Raw genomic sequence first — 18526 nt, forward strand, 5'->3', positions numbered from 1 at the left:
TTCACCAAGTGTATACTTTGCATCCCATCGTTGCTTACCAAATCTCAAAACCTTACACTTTGCAACATTGAACTGACAGTTCCACTTCCTGCCCATTCATGTAATCTATTCAAGTCCTATTCATGTAATCTGTTGTAAGGCCATAATATCTGCTTGACTCTGCATTGCTCTCCCCAGTTTTGCATATTTGTAAACAGTTTCATATCACTAGTTAACCCATCCCAATATCATTAACATATAAATTGAACAACAATGGTCCCCAAAACTGATCCCTGCAGCTCACCACTAGTGACCTTTCTCTTTCAGGATATCACATCCCCATATACAACTTTCTGATACCTATCCGACAGTCAGTCACTGATCCAACTCAGAAGTCTGTTATCCAATCCCATCTCTTTTAATTTATTTAAGAGCTTGTTGTGTGGTAGTCTACCAAAAGTTTTGTAAAATCTAATTATATCACTATATATGCATCTCCCCTGTCCAAGGTATTTGTCACATTTTTATAGCACATAAGTTAGTGAAACATGATCTCTCCTTAACAAACCCATGCTGATATCCACAGAGAATACTACTGTTATCAACCCATTTCTGTACCCTACTTCTCACCAATCTCTCCAGTACCTTCACCACACATCTTGATATACAGACTGGCCTATAATTGGAAGCTACTACCTTAATGCAGTGGAACAATTTTACCCTCCTTCCACTCCATTGGAACTGGCACTGTTGTAGGACTTTTATTAAATAGACATGCCAATGCCCTGGAACATTCCCTTAAGATGCATGATAATATAGTTATTTACTTCCTCAAATACCTCCTGCTCACTCACAATTAAGCCATTCCCTCCTATGTGCTCTACACTTAATTTCCTCATGATTCCACCCTGATCAGGATGAAACACCCTTATAAAATGATCACTGAATACCTTAACAATGTCTTCTGCAGCATGTACCATTCTACCACTTTCATTCATTAACTTCATCTTACCATAACCATTCTTCCTTCTACTTTTTTTTTTTTATTATTTTATATGTTGGGCCCATACACGAGAGGTTGGCTGGTCAACCTATAGTACTTCAGTACCGTACATGGTAGTGGGATGGGAAAGGAGGAACTTGTTAACATTCGATTTGAAAGCCTGTATTATTGTATTCCTTGGGAAATATCTCAGGGGGAAGACTGTTCCACAGTACAGCAGTAGCAGGGATGACGGAGGAAGAAAGGAAACTTGTTCTGTGGGTTTCAAGGTGTACTGTGAAGGGATGTTGGGAAGTGGCTGTACGTGTTCCAATGGGTTTAGTACAGAGTGGGGGAATTATTGATGCCACATATCTAAAAAAACTCTCTAGGCTTTTTTCTTTGCCTGATTTGCCAATTTTGGTTCATACTCTACTTTTGTTTTCCTGACTAACTGAGTCACTCTCCTGGTTCTTTATACTCTTTGTATCTGGTTCTTTATACTCTTTATATCTTTGCTCTTTATACTCTTCATGTGACTGATTATTCCATTATTCATCTTGTACTTCCTCCAAAGTACTTTCTTTTTCCAGATTTCATGCTTAAGTTCCACATCCATCCATCCATTATACCTTATTCAGCCTTTTGGCCTTCAGAATGCATTCACACATTGATGCTGTTATGTATTTCTGTCAGTTTCCCATGTAGCATTTATTTCCTTACTGGTCAACTCCTTCTCATTCCATGTTATAGCTCCAAGCTGTCACCTAAGCTTGTCATAATCACCAGCATTATAATTCCACATATAACCTTTACTCAAAGAGTCTGCATATTACTAGCCACAACATAGGTGATTACTTCATGATCACTTTCACCAACTGGAAGAAAAGTGTGAAACCCCCCCCTCTCACAATTACATCCTCTGATGAAATGATCAGATCTAGAACTCTCGATCCTTGCATGCCCTCCTTTAAATGCTGCCTGAGATAGTTATCTATCAAGAACTCGAGAAATTCATTTTCCTTATTCCCAAATGCTATCTCTTCATTCCAATCTATACCACCAATTAAAATCACCCATAATAATTACCCTTCCTTTGTTCACTAATCCAAGTTGTTTATGCATTTCTTCATCACCACCACCCTCCACATTCCAAAAAATACTGTATCCTTCCATTTATATTCACGTTACGATATCCTCTTCATTCAACCATGTTTCACTTATTCCGATGATTCTGGGGAGAATAAAAAACTCAATCACTGAAACCATTTCATCCCCCTTATTTCTGATACTTCTGGCATTTGTAAACAAACAGAACAGAACAGTTCATTTTTAAGTCTATAGCCAGTCCAATCCAAGCTACGTGTTGGTTGTGATTCCCCTAAACAATTGCAATGCTGTTGCTGCACTCCACAAATTTCATTGCCTGAGCAAATGTCAACAAGGTCCATTATCTCCATGTGCTCTGTAATGAATGATTAATCATTTTAAAGAAACAGGATCGTTGTGAGTTAGACCTGGCAGAGGTCGCAAACCAATCAGTTCACAACAAGTGAATGAAGTTTCTACTGCCATTGTAAAGCAGGCCACGAATAAGAGTATTAGTTCCTGCAGTGCATATGCTGTATCAAGACACATGGATGTGCCTTACACAACTGTCTGGAAAATTATAAGGAAGATTCTGCATTTCTACCCATTCAAGATAGTTGTGTAAGGCACATCCATGTGTCTTGATACAGCATGTGCACTGTAAGAACCAACCTGTAGGACTTTGAAAGTCAACTAACATTCGCTTTAACATTCCTTGCTTGAGTAGAGGTGGATGCTGTGCAGCTATGGATGATTTTGTGGGAGATGAAGCACACTTTCACATGAATGGAGCTGTGAATAACCCATAATGACCAAGTTATGCAAAACCCACATGCAAACTAACAAATTCCTTTGCATTCACCCAAAATTACTGTCTGGTGTGGGTTTAGAGCTTCATTTATCACTGGACTATACTTCTTTGAGGACATTCGCCAGTTAGGTCCTGTGACTTTTCTGGTTACTGCTGAGAGGTATCACAATATGATCAATTTTGTTGTTACACAGCTACAGCAGCGCCTGTAATCCTAATTAAATGGATTCAGTCATTTTCATGCAGAATAGGGCCACTCCATGCACACTGGTCGATCTGCACACAAGGTTCTTTGAGAATATTTTACGGAAGCCAGAGTAATCAGATGTGTGTTTCCCACTGCATGGTCACCTTGCTCACCTGATATGATCCCCCTGTGACTTCTGGCTGTGCAGATTTCTCAAAGGCAGGGTTTATCAGGATCATCCTGATAACTTGCCATTGCTGAAAGACAGCATAACACAGCATGTGTGCAACCTCAGTTCTGACCAGCTGTGTTCTGCCATTGAATGCACTGTGCAAAGGATGTAGTTTGAGGCATACCAGAAGGGCAGCACACTGAACAGTACAGCCTGTGAATGCAATAATGAAAGTGAATAAAAATGTGTTATTTATGATCACATCTATTTTCTCCTTACACAGAAAAATTACTATATCTACATTCGGTATCAAACAGTGCCCCTGGTGGTGAATTTTGCTATTATAACACTAACTATTTTCATATGGCTTTGATGAATTATTACTATTTTTCTAATCAATATAAGGAAAATAGTAACTCATTTTACTTTTGCAATAAAAAAAGGTTGCAAAATTTATTATTCTTCTCAATTGTCACTCAACAGTCATTTCATAAACTTTTCAGACTAAATACAAATTATTAACCTGACATGACACTATAATTAAGGTCATAAATGACATAATAAAATTCTTAGTGCTATCATATTATAAGTATGAAAACCACAAATGTAGGAAAATATAAGCATGTTCCAAGAATACCCAGTTCTGCCTACCATGAAGAGCCAAATGGCATAAACATGAATCATCACTTGGCTGACTCCAAAGGATGAAACCGAAGTGAAAAGATCAAAAGAGCATAACATTCTAAATTATTATAAATATCACAAGCATGATACATCTAAAGGTATGTTTTGCTTTCTATAAAAGAAAACTGTAAGTTCAGAAAATAAGCATTCATTTTGTGAATTAATTTAATTAGGATTACAAATAAACAAAACTTAATTTAGAACAAACAGTGAACTTCTTAAAACTTAGATATGCAATTAATTTGGATCAAACAAATAACCATTTCATGATTATCCAGAATAAAATTCTTCATGAACGAAAAATGAACCTTCAAACTAACTGCAATTTGGGAAAAATTAAAAAAATAATAAAATAAAAATACATAATGATAAGGAGATTATTTTTCCTGCCATATATAGTATTTATGTGACTGGATAATATTATATCTGGTTGTATTGTTTCATTACAATTTTGTGTATACCCATAATGCCTCCCTTTTTTTTTATAAATAAATCATACAGTATGGTATGGACGTCTCTCTTATATTATCCTCTTATTAACAAATTATAATTATAAGGACTAGAAATATAAAAATTATTGTATACAGTTTAATCTATTATCTGTATTTAAAATTAGAGCTATATTGCAAGGAAATATGCATTTTCATTTTTTGCTTTCAGTAATACTGCCTGAAAGATGTAGTTATGAAATTGAATTATCCAACAAATTCATTATGGATACTCGTTGAGACACCATCTTGCTGAAAAACATGGTAGTGTTGACTTTTATATCAAGGTCATCATCCTCGGGAACATGCGCACACACGCACACACACATATATATACACAGGTAACTCTCGTATAACGCAGTACTTATACAACGCGGTTTCGATATAACGCGGTCTACAAATTGTAGTAACCCTTTATCTTTTCATATATTTTTCACCACGTGAGATAAAAATCAAACTTTTCTCTTCGTTAAATTTGCGTCTGCCTGTATTGCGCATGTAGTTATAAGTAGCGAATTTATATTAGGGCAAATATCCTTTAGCACACATGTACGTTAATTGTTTACCGTATAAAGTATTTCTCTTCTTCTTCTTCTTCCTAACATGGAATATAGGCCATGTGGCCTGTTCCGGTCTCATGCCATCTCTTTCTTGGTCTTCCGATTCTTCTTTTTCCACTTATTTTGTATCTGTATAATATTTTTGGTAGTCTGCTGTTGTCCATTCGATTTGAATGTTCTAGCCATTTTTGTTTATACTGTCTTATGTAGTAATTAATTGGTTTTATTTTCAGGGATTGTAAGATTTCTTCATTTGTTTTGTGGTCCCACTTGGTATATCCAGCTGTTTTTCTGAGGAACTTCATTTCTGCTGTTTGAATTCGTTTTTCATCTTTCCTTTTCATGGTCCATGTTTCGCTTCCATATAGTAGAGTTGGTTTTGACAAGACATTATATAGTCTGATTCTAGTGTGTTTTTGTACCAGGGATGGCTTAAATATATTATTTATTATGCCATTTACTTTGACAAAGTTTGATATTTTAGTGTCTATGTCTTTTTCTTCTTCGTATGATAGATCACATCCCAAGTATCTGAAAGTGTTTACTTGTTCTAGTATTTTATTATCTATCACTATTTTACTTCTTATTGGGTTTCCTCCTTTGAATGCCATTATTTTTGTTTTTTCTTTGGATATTGTCATATTATATTGCTTTGAGATATCATTTAATGATTTTAATGATCTTTGTAAGTCATCTTCTGATGTAGCTAATACTATTTGATCATCTGCAAATAGTAGTGTATCTATCTTCATTTGCGGGGTCATTTGTATACCAAATGGGTTATGCTGTTTCCAGATTGTTAATATTTCATTTATATATATATATTGAAAAGCAGAGGTGAGAGGGTACATCCTTGTCGTACTCCTCTTGATATATCTTTCCATTCTGAAGTGTGTTCTAATTTAACTGCTATTTTATTTCCTGTATATATTTCTTGAATAGATTGTAAAAGTTGGTTTGGCATGTTTAAATTGGTTAATATTTTAAACAATTTTTGTCTACTAATTTTGTCAAATGCTTTTTCATAATCAATAAACGCCACATGTGTTTCTTTTTGAAATTCTCTTCTCTTTTCTATTAATAATTTTAAAGTAAAAATTGATCTATGCAGGATCGGCCTTTTCGGAAGCCATCTTGTTCTTCTAGTAATTTGTTTTCTACAATGCTGCTTAGTTTCTCTTTTAATATTCCTGCATATATTTTATATCCTGTATTCAGCAGGCTAATTCCCCTATAATTATTGCAATTGTCTTTATTTCCTTTTTTATAGAGTGGGATGACCAGTGCTTTTTTCCAAGAGTTAGGGGTTTTTCTGGACATCCAAACCATATTAAAAAATTTCAGAAGTCGTTCATTAAATTTTTCACCTGCATTTTTGTATAGTTCTATATTTATATTGTCTTCTCCTGGCGTTTTCCTATTTTTCATCTTCTTTATTATATTTTTCAGTTCAAACATTGTGATATTTTCTATTAGGTCATACTTTGTCTTATAAAATTTTAATTCATTGTTCTCATCTGTCCAGAGATTTTGGAAACAGGTCACCCATTTTTCTAAATCTATTGTTTGTATTTTTATCTTTTCTTTTATTTCTTTATTCATGTATTTTATTACTTTATAGGTTTTGGGTTGTGGCTTAAATAAATCCTTTTCTAGTTCTGTTACGAAATTGTTCCATCTTTCTCTATGTTTTTTCCTTACTTCTCGTTTTGCAATTGCACTATTTCTTTTATACTCTATTTCTGCTTCTATTGTTTTGGAATTTAGCCATTTCTGGTAACTGTCCTTTTTGGTTTTTATTATATTTTCTATTTCTTTGTTCCAGTCTCGTAGTCCTCTTTTTCTAATCCATTTGTGCTTTATTCCTAAGGTTTCTGTTGCTGCTTTTGTGAGAATTTGTTTCAAATTTTCCCATTCATCTTCTATGTCACTTGATTCATGTGTGGTTTCTGTTTTTAAGTTTGTGCATTTTTGATATTGTAGTCTAACTTGAGGATCCTGTAATGAAGAAATTTTGTAGCTTGGCTGGTAAGAATTTTCAATTCTGTGTGATTTTAGCCACTTCGGTTTAAAACGAATTTTTGCTGATACCATATAATGATCAGAGTTTAATTCAAAGCCTCGATATGCTCTTACGTCTAAAATTAACTCCGCTAATTTAAAATTTGTGATAACGTAGTCAATTACTGATTTGTATCCTCTGGCTGACCAAGTATATTTATGTATTTCCTTGTGTTTAAACATTGAATTCATTATTCTCATATTATTATAAAGGACAAAATCGCGCAATCTGCGACCATTTTGATTACATGTATCTTCGCCAAATTTACCTATGTTTGTTTTGTATTTTTTGTTTTCTATTCTGGCATTTAAATCTCCTGCTAGCAGTAAATAGTCAGTTTTGTTTGTTTTATCTATGGCATTCTGTAATTCTTTATAAAATATATTACTGTCTTCTTCTTTTCCCTCTTCTGGTGCATATGCACCAATTATTGTTATGTGGCCTCTTAATGTCTTGAGTCTAATTTCTATTAGTCATTCATTTAAATAGTTGTAATATACAATATTGTTCTTTAGGGATTTATGTACCATAATCATTATATCTACTTTTGCTCTTTCTTCTTTTTTTACCCCACTGTAGATTTGTATATAGTTGTTTGTTTCTTTTGTACCTTTTTGTTTTTTCTTTGTTTCTGTTACTATACATATCTTTATGTTAGCTTGGTTTAGTTGTTTATCAAGTTCTTCTTCTTTGTGTGCAATGCTTCTCACATTCCATGTTGCAATCTTCATTATGTATTCCTTTTTCCAATTTCGTTTACCGTTTCCTGGGTTGTGGTCTTTTCCCTGACAGTCCGTCCGGTTTTTCTTTGCATGAAACTTGAAAGTATTTTGAATTTCCCCAGGGCAGGTTACTAACCTATCGCTGGGTAAGTCCAGTGGTAGGGCTGCTACCTAATGCCTCTGGACAGGCAGATCTAACAGCATTTACTCTGTTAGGGTGTTAAGGTTATACCGCCCATACTCGGTCACCAGTGCCTCGTTTGTACTTTTAGAACAGGATGGACCACGGGAAGGTGAGTTGACATTTGAGTGGGAGAGGCTATGTATTGCGCTTCACCATCCCTTCCACCCCCATATAAAGTATTTATTGTTGAAAATTGTCTTCGTTTTCTGCCAGGAAAGCACATTAAAAATCATAAGTGTGTTAATCTCAATCTGAGCACTTTATTTTTTGGTGAGTTACATACAATATGTAATACTTTTTTATGTAAAAAATTTATTTTTATAGTAATGGCCACTTAGAAAGCTTTTGCGATATGGTTGAAAACGAAATTAGTGAATTAATTGATGGGGAAATAGATTTAAATGAGGAGGAACTGGTACAATTAATAGATGACGTCGAACCAAATGGCGGGGAAAGTTCTGCCGAAGATTCTGATTTTGATGAATCTTTAAAGAATTCAGTTTAAAGAAATTAACAGAAGGATTGGACTTGGAAAGAAAGTTAGGAAGTTATTTTACACATGATAATCCCTCAATGGAGCGCTCCGGAAAATTCACGAGACAGTTGAATATTTGTTTAGCTCCATATTATGAACTTAATAAAAAAAAAACAAAAAAACTGAAGCATAGTGGTAAGCAAGATCTTATTACTGACTTCTTGATAACTAAACCAGCCAAAGTATGCAATGATGCACATATTACTCATTGCACATAATTCATAAATGTTTTGCCTAAAACATTTATACTCACATGTGCAATGAAGTTTTCGTACAATTCAAAATTTTTATAAGTTTATACTATGCCTTTGTTTCATAGTTTATATGTTTTCTTAACTTACATGAATTACCTGAATTAAATAAAAATTTTTTTGTTGGATATATCACTGTTGTTTATATAATTAAAAAAAAAAACGATTTCGGAACATAACCCTACTTTTTCTATGTGATTTGAGTCTCATATAACGCGATTTATATCACGCGGCATTTCTATGGAACCTAACCTCTGCGTTATATGAGGGTTACCTGTATATATGCACATGCATGCACGCACACGCACACACACACACACACACGGGAGAATAACTGCTTTGGTCAACTGTTCACCATTGCCTGACCTCTGGTGGATAAAAAAAAAAGGGGGGGGGGGCATAAATACATTAGTAAATGACACAGGTAGTCACTAGTTTTCTATAGTCTTGTTATTTTAAATTTATGTTTGTTGTCTGCGAGCAACAGGATCATTATCAAATTAATTTTCTATTCTTCCTGGTATGTATCCATATTCCTGTTTGAAAAAAATTGTTCAAGTTCTTCTTTTCTGGATGCTACTTGGATTGAGGATGAGCCATTCAAATCCTTGAACATCAACTTCCTATCTACTGACACTCCATGTTCCCTTGCCTGGTTGGTTTCTTCTATCATAATTCCACCAATATAATATGACATTGAATATCTCACCACACCAAAGTGCATGACTTTACATTTACTAATACTGAAATGACAGCCTATTCAACTCATTCTGCAATTACTCAATGCCCAGCCACATTCCTGATTACGCTGTCTATCTTTGCATCATCAGCAAATAGCTGTATGTCTCCTGCCAACTCCTTCCCAATGTCATTAATGTAAAGACTGAATAATAATGAACCAAGGACTGATCCTTGTGGTACACCACTGGTTGTACCTTAAATCTTGCAGGCTTGACATCTCCCCATATATCACTTATTGATATCTGTCAGTCAGCGATCCTCTTATCCATGCCAATATTTTATAATCCAATTCCACATTGTTCAATTTATGCAAGTCTTCCATGCTGTATTCTGTCAAAAGCCTTAGCAAAATCCAAAAGTATAATGGTGCATCCATTCCTCTTGTCTAACTCAATGGTAACATTACAGAATGTGAACAAGTTGCTCAAACATAACTTTCCCCTTAGTATACCCATGCTGTTCATTGCAAAGTAGAGATTCTCTGTCAACCCATTTCTGAAAGTGAGCCCTAACACCAACTTTTTCCAAAATCTTCACCACCACCACTCCAGAGATACCGATAGGTCGATAGTTGGATACATCAGTCTGCACTACCCTTGAAATAAAAGCATGATCTGACAAATAACAGTACAACAAAACAAATGAGTTCATTTTTCAACTATTTTCAGAAAATAAGCAAAATAAAAGAACAGAATTTGAGAGTGAAAGAGATATGTTTAGTAAGTAGATGGGGAAAAGAAAAAACACAGATTGAAAGATTGAAAAGTCCCACAAAAATTTGTGAAATTAAACATGTATATAAAAAATAACTTCAAAAATTATATCAATATTATTGATGCCATGGATGTTTATTACAGATATATGTTACATCTTTTGTATGCTTTTTACAGGTACATGTGTAATTGCACTGTTCATTTTTTTGTCGTGTGAGGTCTAAATTCATAATCAAAATCTTAACAGTAAATAAAAGAGAACAGCAGGCAACATACACAAAACATAATGCTCAACACTTATTTTCAACACTCTAAATAAATATCTTGTCTTTTACAGTTGACATAATAAGAAGCAAAAACATTTTCAGCAGTCATAAATAAGTCACATCGCTGGTCAAAGTCTTTTTAGGATGCCATGATTTATACAAAAGGTAGCATCTTTGAAAATTGAAACATAACGAAATTTATTTTCAAACCAAAACTTTACCATGCTAAAAATATAATAATATTTATGTCATTACATTTAACATTCAAAAGCATAAACAAAATAAAAAACATTTCACATGAGTGTTCATGCATTTAAACTTACTTCAATATAGTTTAATTGGAACACTTCTATTACAGGGATGGAAATTAAAAGAGTTCAAACTACCAATTTGTCCTTAATTCTTGGAGATGCAGTGAAGCAACTAATGCGCTCACACATGGCCCATAACTTTGCAATTCTTGCATAGGAAATAATGATACAAATAGAACGAGGTATCCGCAACCTTGCCAACCATATTGCTAACAGCAGACTAGAACGAGGTATCCGCAACCTTGCCAACAACAGCAGACTGGATGTAGTCAGTGTTCTCACTCAAGCCAAACCACCAAAAAACCAACCTATCAAAAAAAGAATTTGAAGCTCTGCAAGAGATTAAAAGCAACAACAGAATAATAATTACCAAAGTGGATAAGGGAAATGCCAGAGTGGTTTTAAACCAACCAGATTACTCAGGTAAGTTTGCCTCTTTACTTGTAGATCGTTCTACCTCCCTCCCTATAGACTATGATCCCACCATCACACAAATCAAAACACTCCATAGACTCCTTAAAAAGTTACCTCTTAGCCTGTGGAGGCTACAAACAGACTAAAACCTTATAACTCTAGATATCCCCCCCCCAGATATATGGACTACCAAAAATATAAACAGAATGTACCATTACATCCCATTGTGGATGGCACTGATTCATCCACATGCAAATTAGCCGAAGTGCTCACAAAATATACTGGCAATACACCTTCACACATAAAATACTCAACCCATTTTAAAGCCAGTATAGAAAACCTCACACTTCAAGAAATTGATGTCTCCTCCTTGTAGATCGTTCTACCTAGCTCCGTATAGACTATGATCCCACCATCACACAAATCAAAACACTCTATACTCTCCTTAAAAAGTTACCTCTTGGCCTGTGGAGGCTACAAACAGACTAAAACCTTATAACTCTAGACTCCCCAGGATATATGGACTACCAAAAATCCATAAACAGAATGTACCATTACATCCCATTGTGGATGGCACTGATTCATCCACATACAAATTAGCCAAAGTGCTTACAAAATATACTGGCAACACAATTTCACACATAAAACACTCAGCCCACTTTAAAGCCAGTATAGAAAACCTCACACTCCAAGAAATTGATGTCTCCTCCTCCTTATTCACCAATGTCCCACTCAAAGATACATTAGACCTCATCCAAGCCATATTTCCTCCTAATATCTCAGTCCTATTTCAGTTCACCATGAACTCAGTCTATTTCATTTGGCAAGGAAAATTCTACAAACAGAAAGTGGAGACTGCCATGGGTTCTTCATCCCCCCCCCCCCAGCCAACTTCTTTATGGAGACCTTTGAAGAAAAAAACTTAAATTTGCCCCACATAATCCCACTGTCTGGCTATGCTACATGGATGATGTCTTTTCCATTTGGCCTGGATACACTCCACAATTTCTTAACTCACCTAAACAATCAACACCCCAGGATCCAATTTACCTTGGAAAAGGAAAACAACATTTCCCATTCCTAGATACTCTGATTACACGCCAGCCTGATGAATCCGTGGCATTCTCAGTTTACAAAAAACCTACATATAGATACATTCACCAGCAGTCACACCATCCCCACTCCCAACAATATGGGATTATAAAAACCCTATATAACAGGGCAAAATTAATCAGTTGGGATAACAGTGTCAACCAGTTATTGTCATACCTTACAACCAACTGCAAGGGACATACTAAGTCCCTTGCAGTTGCAAACAGGCAGGACAGCTAATATCAGGATATCCGAACACAAGGAACACATCCAGTTCCACGAATAGCCACTCAGCACTTGCTGAACATTCTTGGACATCCACAACAGGATATGCTGGAAGAAGGCCACTCTATTACACTGAAACTAATACAAGTATGAAAGACTAGTCATCAAATGTGCCTTAACTCTGAAGAACTTTCCAAATATCAGCAAATTTGGGTGCACGAGACTGCCTCAAATTTGGGAAGTATACATTTTAAGATTGTCAGCCCAATTTAGCTTACTAGGGACACCCTTTAGGACTCTAGACCCGACTTCTGTTGCCTTTATTCAGCCTCATTTGCTCAGTATTAGTGCCTGCGTACACATATCATTGTTTTTGTGATCCCTGATGATGGCAATGTAACATTGCCAAAATATAGGAAGGTATTGATTAAAGTTTTTTAATTAATATTCTAGTATACGTCGTCATTTCCTGAAAAATTAAAAGCGATTTTCCCTTAACAGCCTATACACACACACACAAAACAAATGAATCACAACTGATATTGGGAACATCACACTTCTGTTGGCAAAATATGGTACTAAAAATTTGTAATTCAATTATACAAGGTACCAAAAGTACATGATTGAGGTTCAGATAATATAGAGTTCATTGTAATTTATTTCAACTTCTATATTCTTATTATTTTAAAATTACCTTATGCTGTTCTATCCAGTTCAGCAGTTGATCAAAATTGAAACTAGTCCATTCTCCACCATAATAACCATTTCTGTAAAATTTAAATGATACTCTTATTAGTAGTTACAAATATTTATTTGTAATTACTTTTTTGAAGCCTTTTGGCTCTTTATTTTAGTAATTACTTTTTTCCATTTACTATGCAACTAATTATCTAAAAGTAAATATTAGTTCCTTGCTAATTTACACTGATTTTTTGATCTCTTTATCAAGAACAATATATCGTGTTGTCTTGAAAAAAGGATCATTTCTAATACATCTGCTTAAGTAATACAGAAAAATAAATATTCTCTTGTGATAGAAAAAATCTATACTTATGGTATTTACAATATCAACATGTTTCTTTTGTTACAAAATTCTGATACCAAAATTGTAATACTTGATGGGCTGAAACTCTAATTAGTTATGTAGCTGATAATGTTCAATGTATTTGACAGAGCAGTAATGAAAGTTGAGCAGAAAATGAAATTGGAGTGATGATAGAAAAAGAATAAACTATGTGCAGTTTGCTGATGATATTGATCTTCTAGCAGAAAACAAATCACATATTCAGGAAATCACCACAAAATTAGCTTATACTCTTAAAAAAATATGACTTAAGGCTTAATCATAAGTATACCAAAAATCAAAAACAATGACAAATATCTGTGCTTCTGACCAAGAAGGAAGTGCTGTAACAGAAACTGAAAAAAATCCTACTTGAGGATACACCCACAGAAGTTAATCAGTTTAAATACCTATCTTTAATACAGAAGGAAGATCAAAACAGGATATTAGAACAAAAATTGCAAAAGCAACAACAGCCCCCCAAAAATTAAAACCACTATAGACTGATAACAAGTATACAATTACAAACAGATTACACCTTACTGACACACTAGTTAATTCAGTGCTTCTATACAGAGGTACTGTATAGAAGTACTGATGGAAAACATGTGACAAGTGTGTCTAGAAAAGGAAGAGAGTTGTTGTTTTCGATTCCAACGGTGAATTGGATACGTTTGTGATGTTTGTTCAGGTGGCTCAGGAATGTATTTAATGTTTTGCAGTTGTGGGACCAAATGGAGAAAATATCATCAACATATCTTAGCCCGACTTTGGGTTTTAGGCTGGCTGAATCTAGAGTTCATTGCTCGAAGTCTTTCATTTCGTGTGGCAAAATAATTCTGCCACACTTTTCAACTTTTCATTGTGTCAGTTGCTTTTTCTAAAGCCTCAAAAAATTCCTCCACTTCTACCTTAGGAGAACTTTCTGTGGGACCATAGACACAAATAAGTCTCATTATCCAGTTCCCCATTCTGATATTTGCCACATCACTCTACTTGAAATTGCTTGCCATTCAAGAAGATTAGCCTCGTATTTAGTGTTGAATATTATGGCTACTCCTTCTTTTCCTTGATTATCATTGCCTGAATATAACATTTTATATTTATTACTCAGAAAGAACTCACCAGTTTTGGTCTTTTTTGTTGCAGTCACCTCTATTATGTCGATCTGGTACTTATCTAATTCCTCAGCTAGCTCCATTTCTTTGCCATTCAGGCTTCTTATGTTGATAGTATTGATCTTCAATTCTGGTGATATTGAGTTGGAGTGTGTTTTAGGATTTGTTCCAGTAGTTGAATTTTCGCTGTTCGCCCTGGTTCCCTGGCGAAAACAACGGGGGCCCTTGTTTAACCGGGCGATGCCCCACCCGGCACGAAATTCTATCATGTTGTACCATCATTTAATATTGTGGTTTAAGCCGATAAGAATACAATTTGGTCGGCTAAATCCCAAATTGCCAGCCCTTCCTTGTTCATTCAGTATCCAGGTAGATACCTAATAGGGTGCACCACGAGAAGGTGAGGATTGGACATTAGGTCAGAAGCCCTGGTCGGTTCTCCACATTCCTTTAAAGGCTATGCAGTCTCCTCTCAGTTATACAGCTTTGACCCTTAAGCACCTCTGAATTTAGAGATTTATACCAGATTTATTTAAGAGTAAGTATAACATCCTCTGAATATACAGTCAAGAATTGAATATGTTCAAATTTTCATACATCATATTAGGTATAATGCCACTTAGCTTCATTAATGTGATTTGTGGAGATAATAAAGTGGAAATGAGCTATTGTACACCTTTATCTTACACCTGATTTGTTTTAAAACAGATTTATTTAAGAGTAAGTATAACATCCTCTGAATATACAGTCAAGAACTGAATATGTTCAAATTTTCATACATCATATTAGGTATAATGCCACTTAGCTTCATTAATGTGATTTGTGCAGATAATAAAGTGGAAATGAGCTATTGTACACCTTTATCTTACACCTGATATGTTAAACCTTTTTTTATCTTACACCTGATATGTTAAATCTATTGTTAGCATTTAGAATTGAGATTCTAAATGCTAACAATACAGAATATGAATTGCTCTCTATAATATTCTCTTTACACCACATAAATAGAATTTTGAATAGCTTTTATTTTGACACCTTTTTTTTTTTTTCCAGATCCACATAACTTAAATACGGATCCCTTTTATGTTCATGTTGATTTCTTGACTGTCTTAATATTAAAATCTTATCTTGGAAATTCTATCCAGTCTGAACTCAGCTTGTTCTTGCCTGAGTTTCTCTTCCTCAATTTTACTTAACCTCCTAAGTATGCTTTAATCTTACTTTGACCACAATTCTCACATTTGGTTTTATTTTCCATTTTTTTTATAGATGGGTACTATGATAATCACCAGCATTATGACTTTCTGAATTACACAATGTAGTCAACTATGAATCTTTTATACTCTCCATATTATTATTATTCTACGGTATCTCCATGGAGTCCGGAGACTCATCACGGAAAACCCAAATCAACCATCATACACACAAATCCTATCATGCCTTTCCTTGAATCCATTTATCGTCAAGGAACTCGCAACCAATTTTGGCAATCCATTCCACTCACCACTCTCCATGCAAAAAATTTGGTCTGCACACCCCTATTAACTCTTAGACAACTTCCACATATGGCTCCTAATTCTCTGACTATTTGTCATATATTGAAAAATTTCACTTGCATCAATTTTGAAAATAGAAAGTTTATCAAAACAAACCTTGAAGTACAAGCCATTAGGAAAAAGAAAACTAGGAAGTCCTCTTAAAAGATTGAACGATGACTTCTAAGGCCAGAACAGGCCACACTAGGCCTAAATCCTTGATATGCATGATGATAATGATTAATTTCATAAAACCCCTGTAATATCTTAAAAGTTTCTATTGTCTCCCCTTTTCTGCCTATCAACTAAACTTTGTAACCCACAAACCTTCACCACAGACCTGTCACCACCTTGGTATATTATTATTATTATATATTATTATCAACATTCAAACTCCATGGAGTCAGAGACTTATCATGGGAGGTACACACTATTGCACACAATGCTCATCCAACCATGCCTTAAAATGATTCAATGCATCTACATTAACAACACACTCAAGCAATGCATTCCACTCACCAGCAACTCTCCATGCAAAGAACTTCTCCTCACTTCTCTACTCACAGTCTCTTTATACAGCTCTCATTCTATGAAAAATCTCTTACATGTCAACCTGATAACAATCCTTGACTAGCTTATATGTCTCAATCATATCCCGCCCCCTCCCTTTCCTCCTATTCACAAGGCTTTGCAATTTACATTTTCTCAATCTGTCCTCATACTCCACATTCCAAAGACCACTACCAACCTTTGTGAATCTTTTTTGGACCCTTTCCAACATATCCTCATCACCATGAAAACCTGGTGACCTGATCTGTGCACAATAATCCATATGAAACCTGATCAAGGCCTTTTACAATGGCATCATAACCTCTTTATTTCTGCATGTCAAGGTCCTCCACATCATTTCCATTATCCGATGTCTTCACAACTTGTGCAATGTGGTTCCCTGAACTTCAGGTCCTCATCTACCACCACTCCCAGATCTCTCATTTCCTCTACCTCCTTTAAAACTGTATGCAACAAGTTTGCCTCATGCATACACTTTCTGCTAGTGCCATGTGATATGTATCTGTTTCGCAGGTTAAGTTGTCATTATTCCTTAGTGAAACAACTGTGTCTCACAGCAGCTATTTTTAATGCATGGGCTGTATATAAGCATGGCCTGGTGCCCTAGAAACCGAGCTTAGCCCATCAAAATACTTGAAAATTTTCATGTATCAAAATAAGAAAATATATGTATATATTTTTACTATTTCTTTGCAAGTGTTTCAATAAAACAAAGGAGATAAATTGAAGTATTTATTTCAAAAAGGCAAGAAACGAAAGCTATTTTGATTTCAGCTTGAAGACAATAAAAGAAACATTATTTTTATTATTTTTAGTCAATAAATGAAAAAAAAAAAAAAAAGCTAATTGTTAAAGGGTGCAATCATGGGCTTTGAAAAAGCATGTCACATAGTAATATTTTTCGCACTTGTCACATTTCCACCGAGAAGTCGATGCTTTCTTAGTTGCAACATTTCTGCCACTTTCTGTTGATATTTTGTAATAGCAAATAACACATCTTCGCCTGTTGGATGTACCCATATCTGTCAACGTATGTTTATTCATCTTCTGGGATTGACGTTCTTGATTATTTTTAGACAGACCTAACAGGGATTCGGCAACTTGCTCTCTAAAAGCAGTTATTGATATGTTTCAACCAGTCACACCTTTATAAAGGAAATAAGAGTTTACGACAGATGACCCTAGAAGCAAGTCGATTTTTTCTAGATGGCAATTTTTCTGTACCATTTGATACCCTTTCTCAAACTTGAGTAAGATTTGATTTGATCTGATCAGATAAATCTATGAAAGTCTTAGATTTGTTATAATCTACGATGGCATCAGGCTTATTTACTTCAGAATTTCGACCGGAGCTGACCGTCATCATCTGACCAACATGCTTTGTAGAAAGAGTTAGGACCATCACGTTTGTCCTGCCACTTCATGACCCCAATTCCTGTACTGCTCTCCATAGAGATACATTAAACTTTTCTTAGTTTTTTTTTTAATTACTTCTCCTGGGTTGTTTTTCTGTTTTTCCTCAAGGTACTGACGAGGCGTTTTTCTTTCAATTAACTTATGGGCGAGATCTACACTCGTGTAATGATTATCTGTGTAAACTATTCTGCCACAATCCAGCAGTGGTTGCATAATTTCGTAACAACAGTAGTTGGGACATTTTCATTGGCATTTGTTAAATTCTGAAGTCATAGGTATAGCCACCTTCAACGCATAACTTGAATAGTTTGACTCCAAATTTATGTCGTTTGTTTTTTTATGTATTGCAGGAATGT

The 18526-nt window shown here is 34.9% G+C and overlaps 1 protein-coding gene across 1 annotated transcript in view; it reads right to left on the reverse strand.

Annotated features, from left to right (window-relative positions):
• Rep (Rab escort protein) overlaps nucleotides 1-18526 on the reverse strand; it is a 246581-nt gene that overhangs the window by 210817 nt on the left and 17238 nt on the right. Inside the window, exon 3 of the mRNA XM_090395371.1 lies at nucleotides 13163-13235. Coding sequence (XP_090251497.1) covers nucleotides 13163-13235 — 73 coding nt within the window. The remainder of the gene's footprint in view (nucleotides 1-13162; nucleotides 13236-18526) is intronic.

Source organism: Typopeltis vanoorti, chromosome 7, assembly GCF_054136105.1.
Source record: "Typopeltis vanoorti isolate ZY-2024b chromosome 7, IOZ_Tvanoo_1.0, whole genome shotgun sequence".
Taxonomy (NCBI): Eukaryota; Metazoa; Arthropoda; class Arachnida; order Uropygi; family Thelyphonidae; genus Typopeltis; species Typopeltis vanoorti.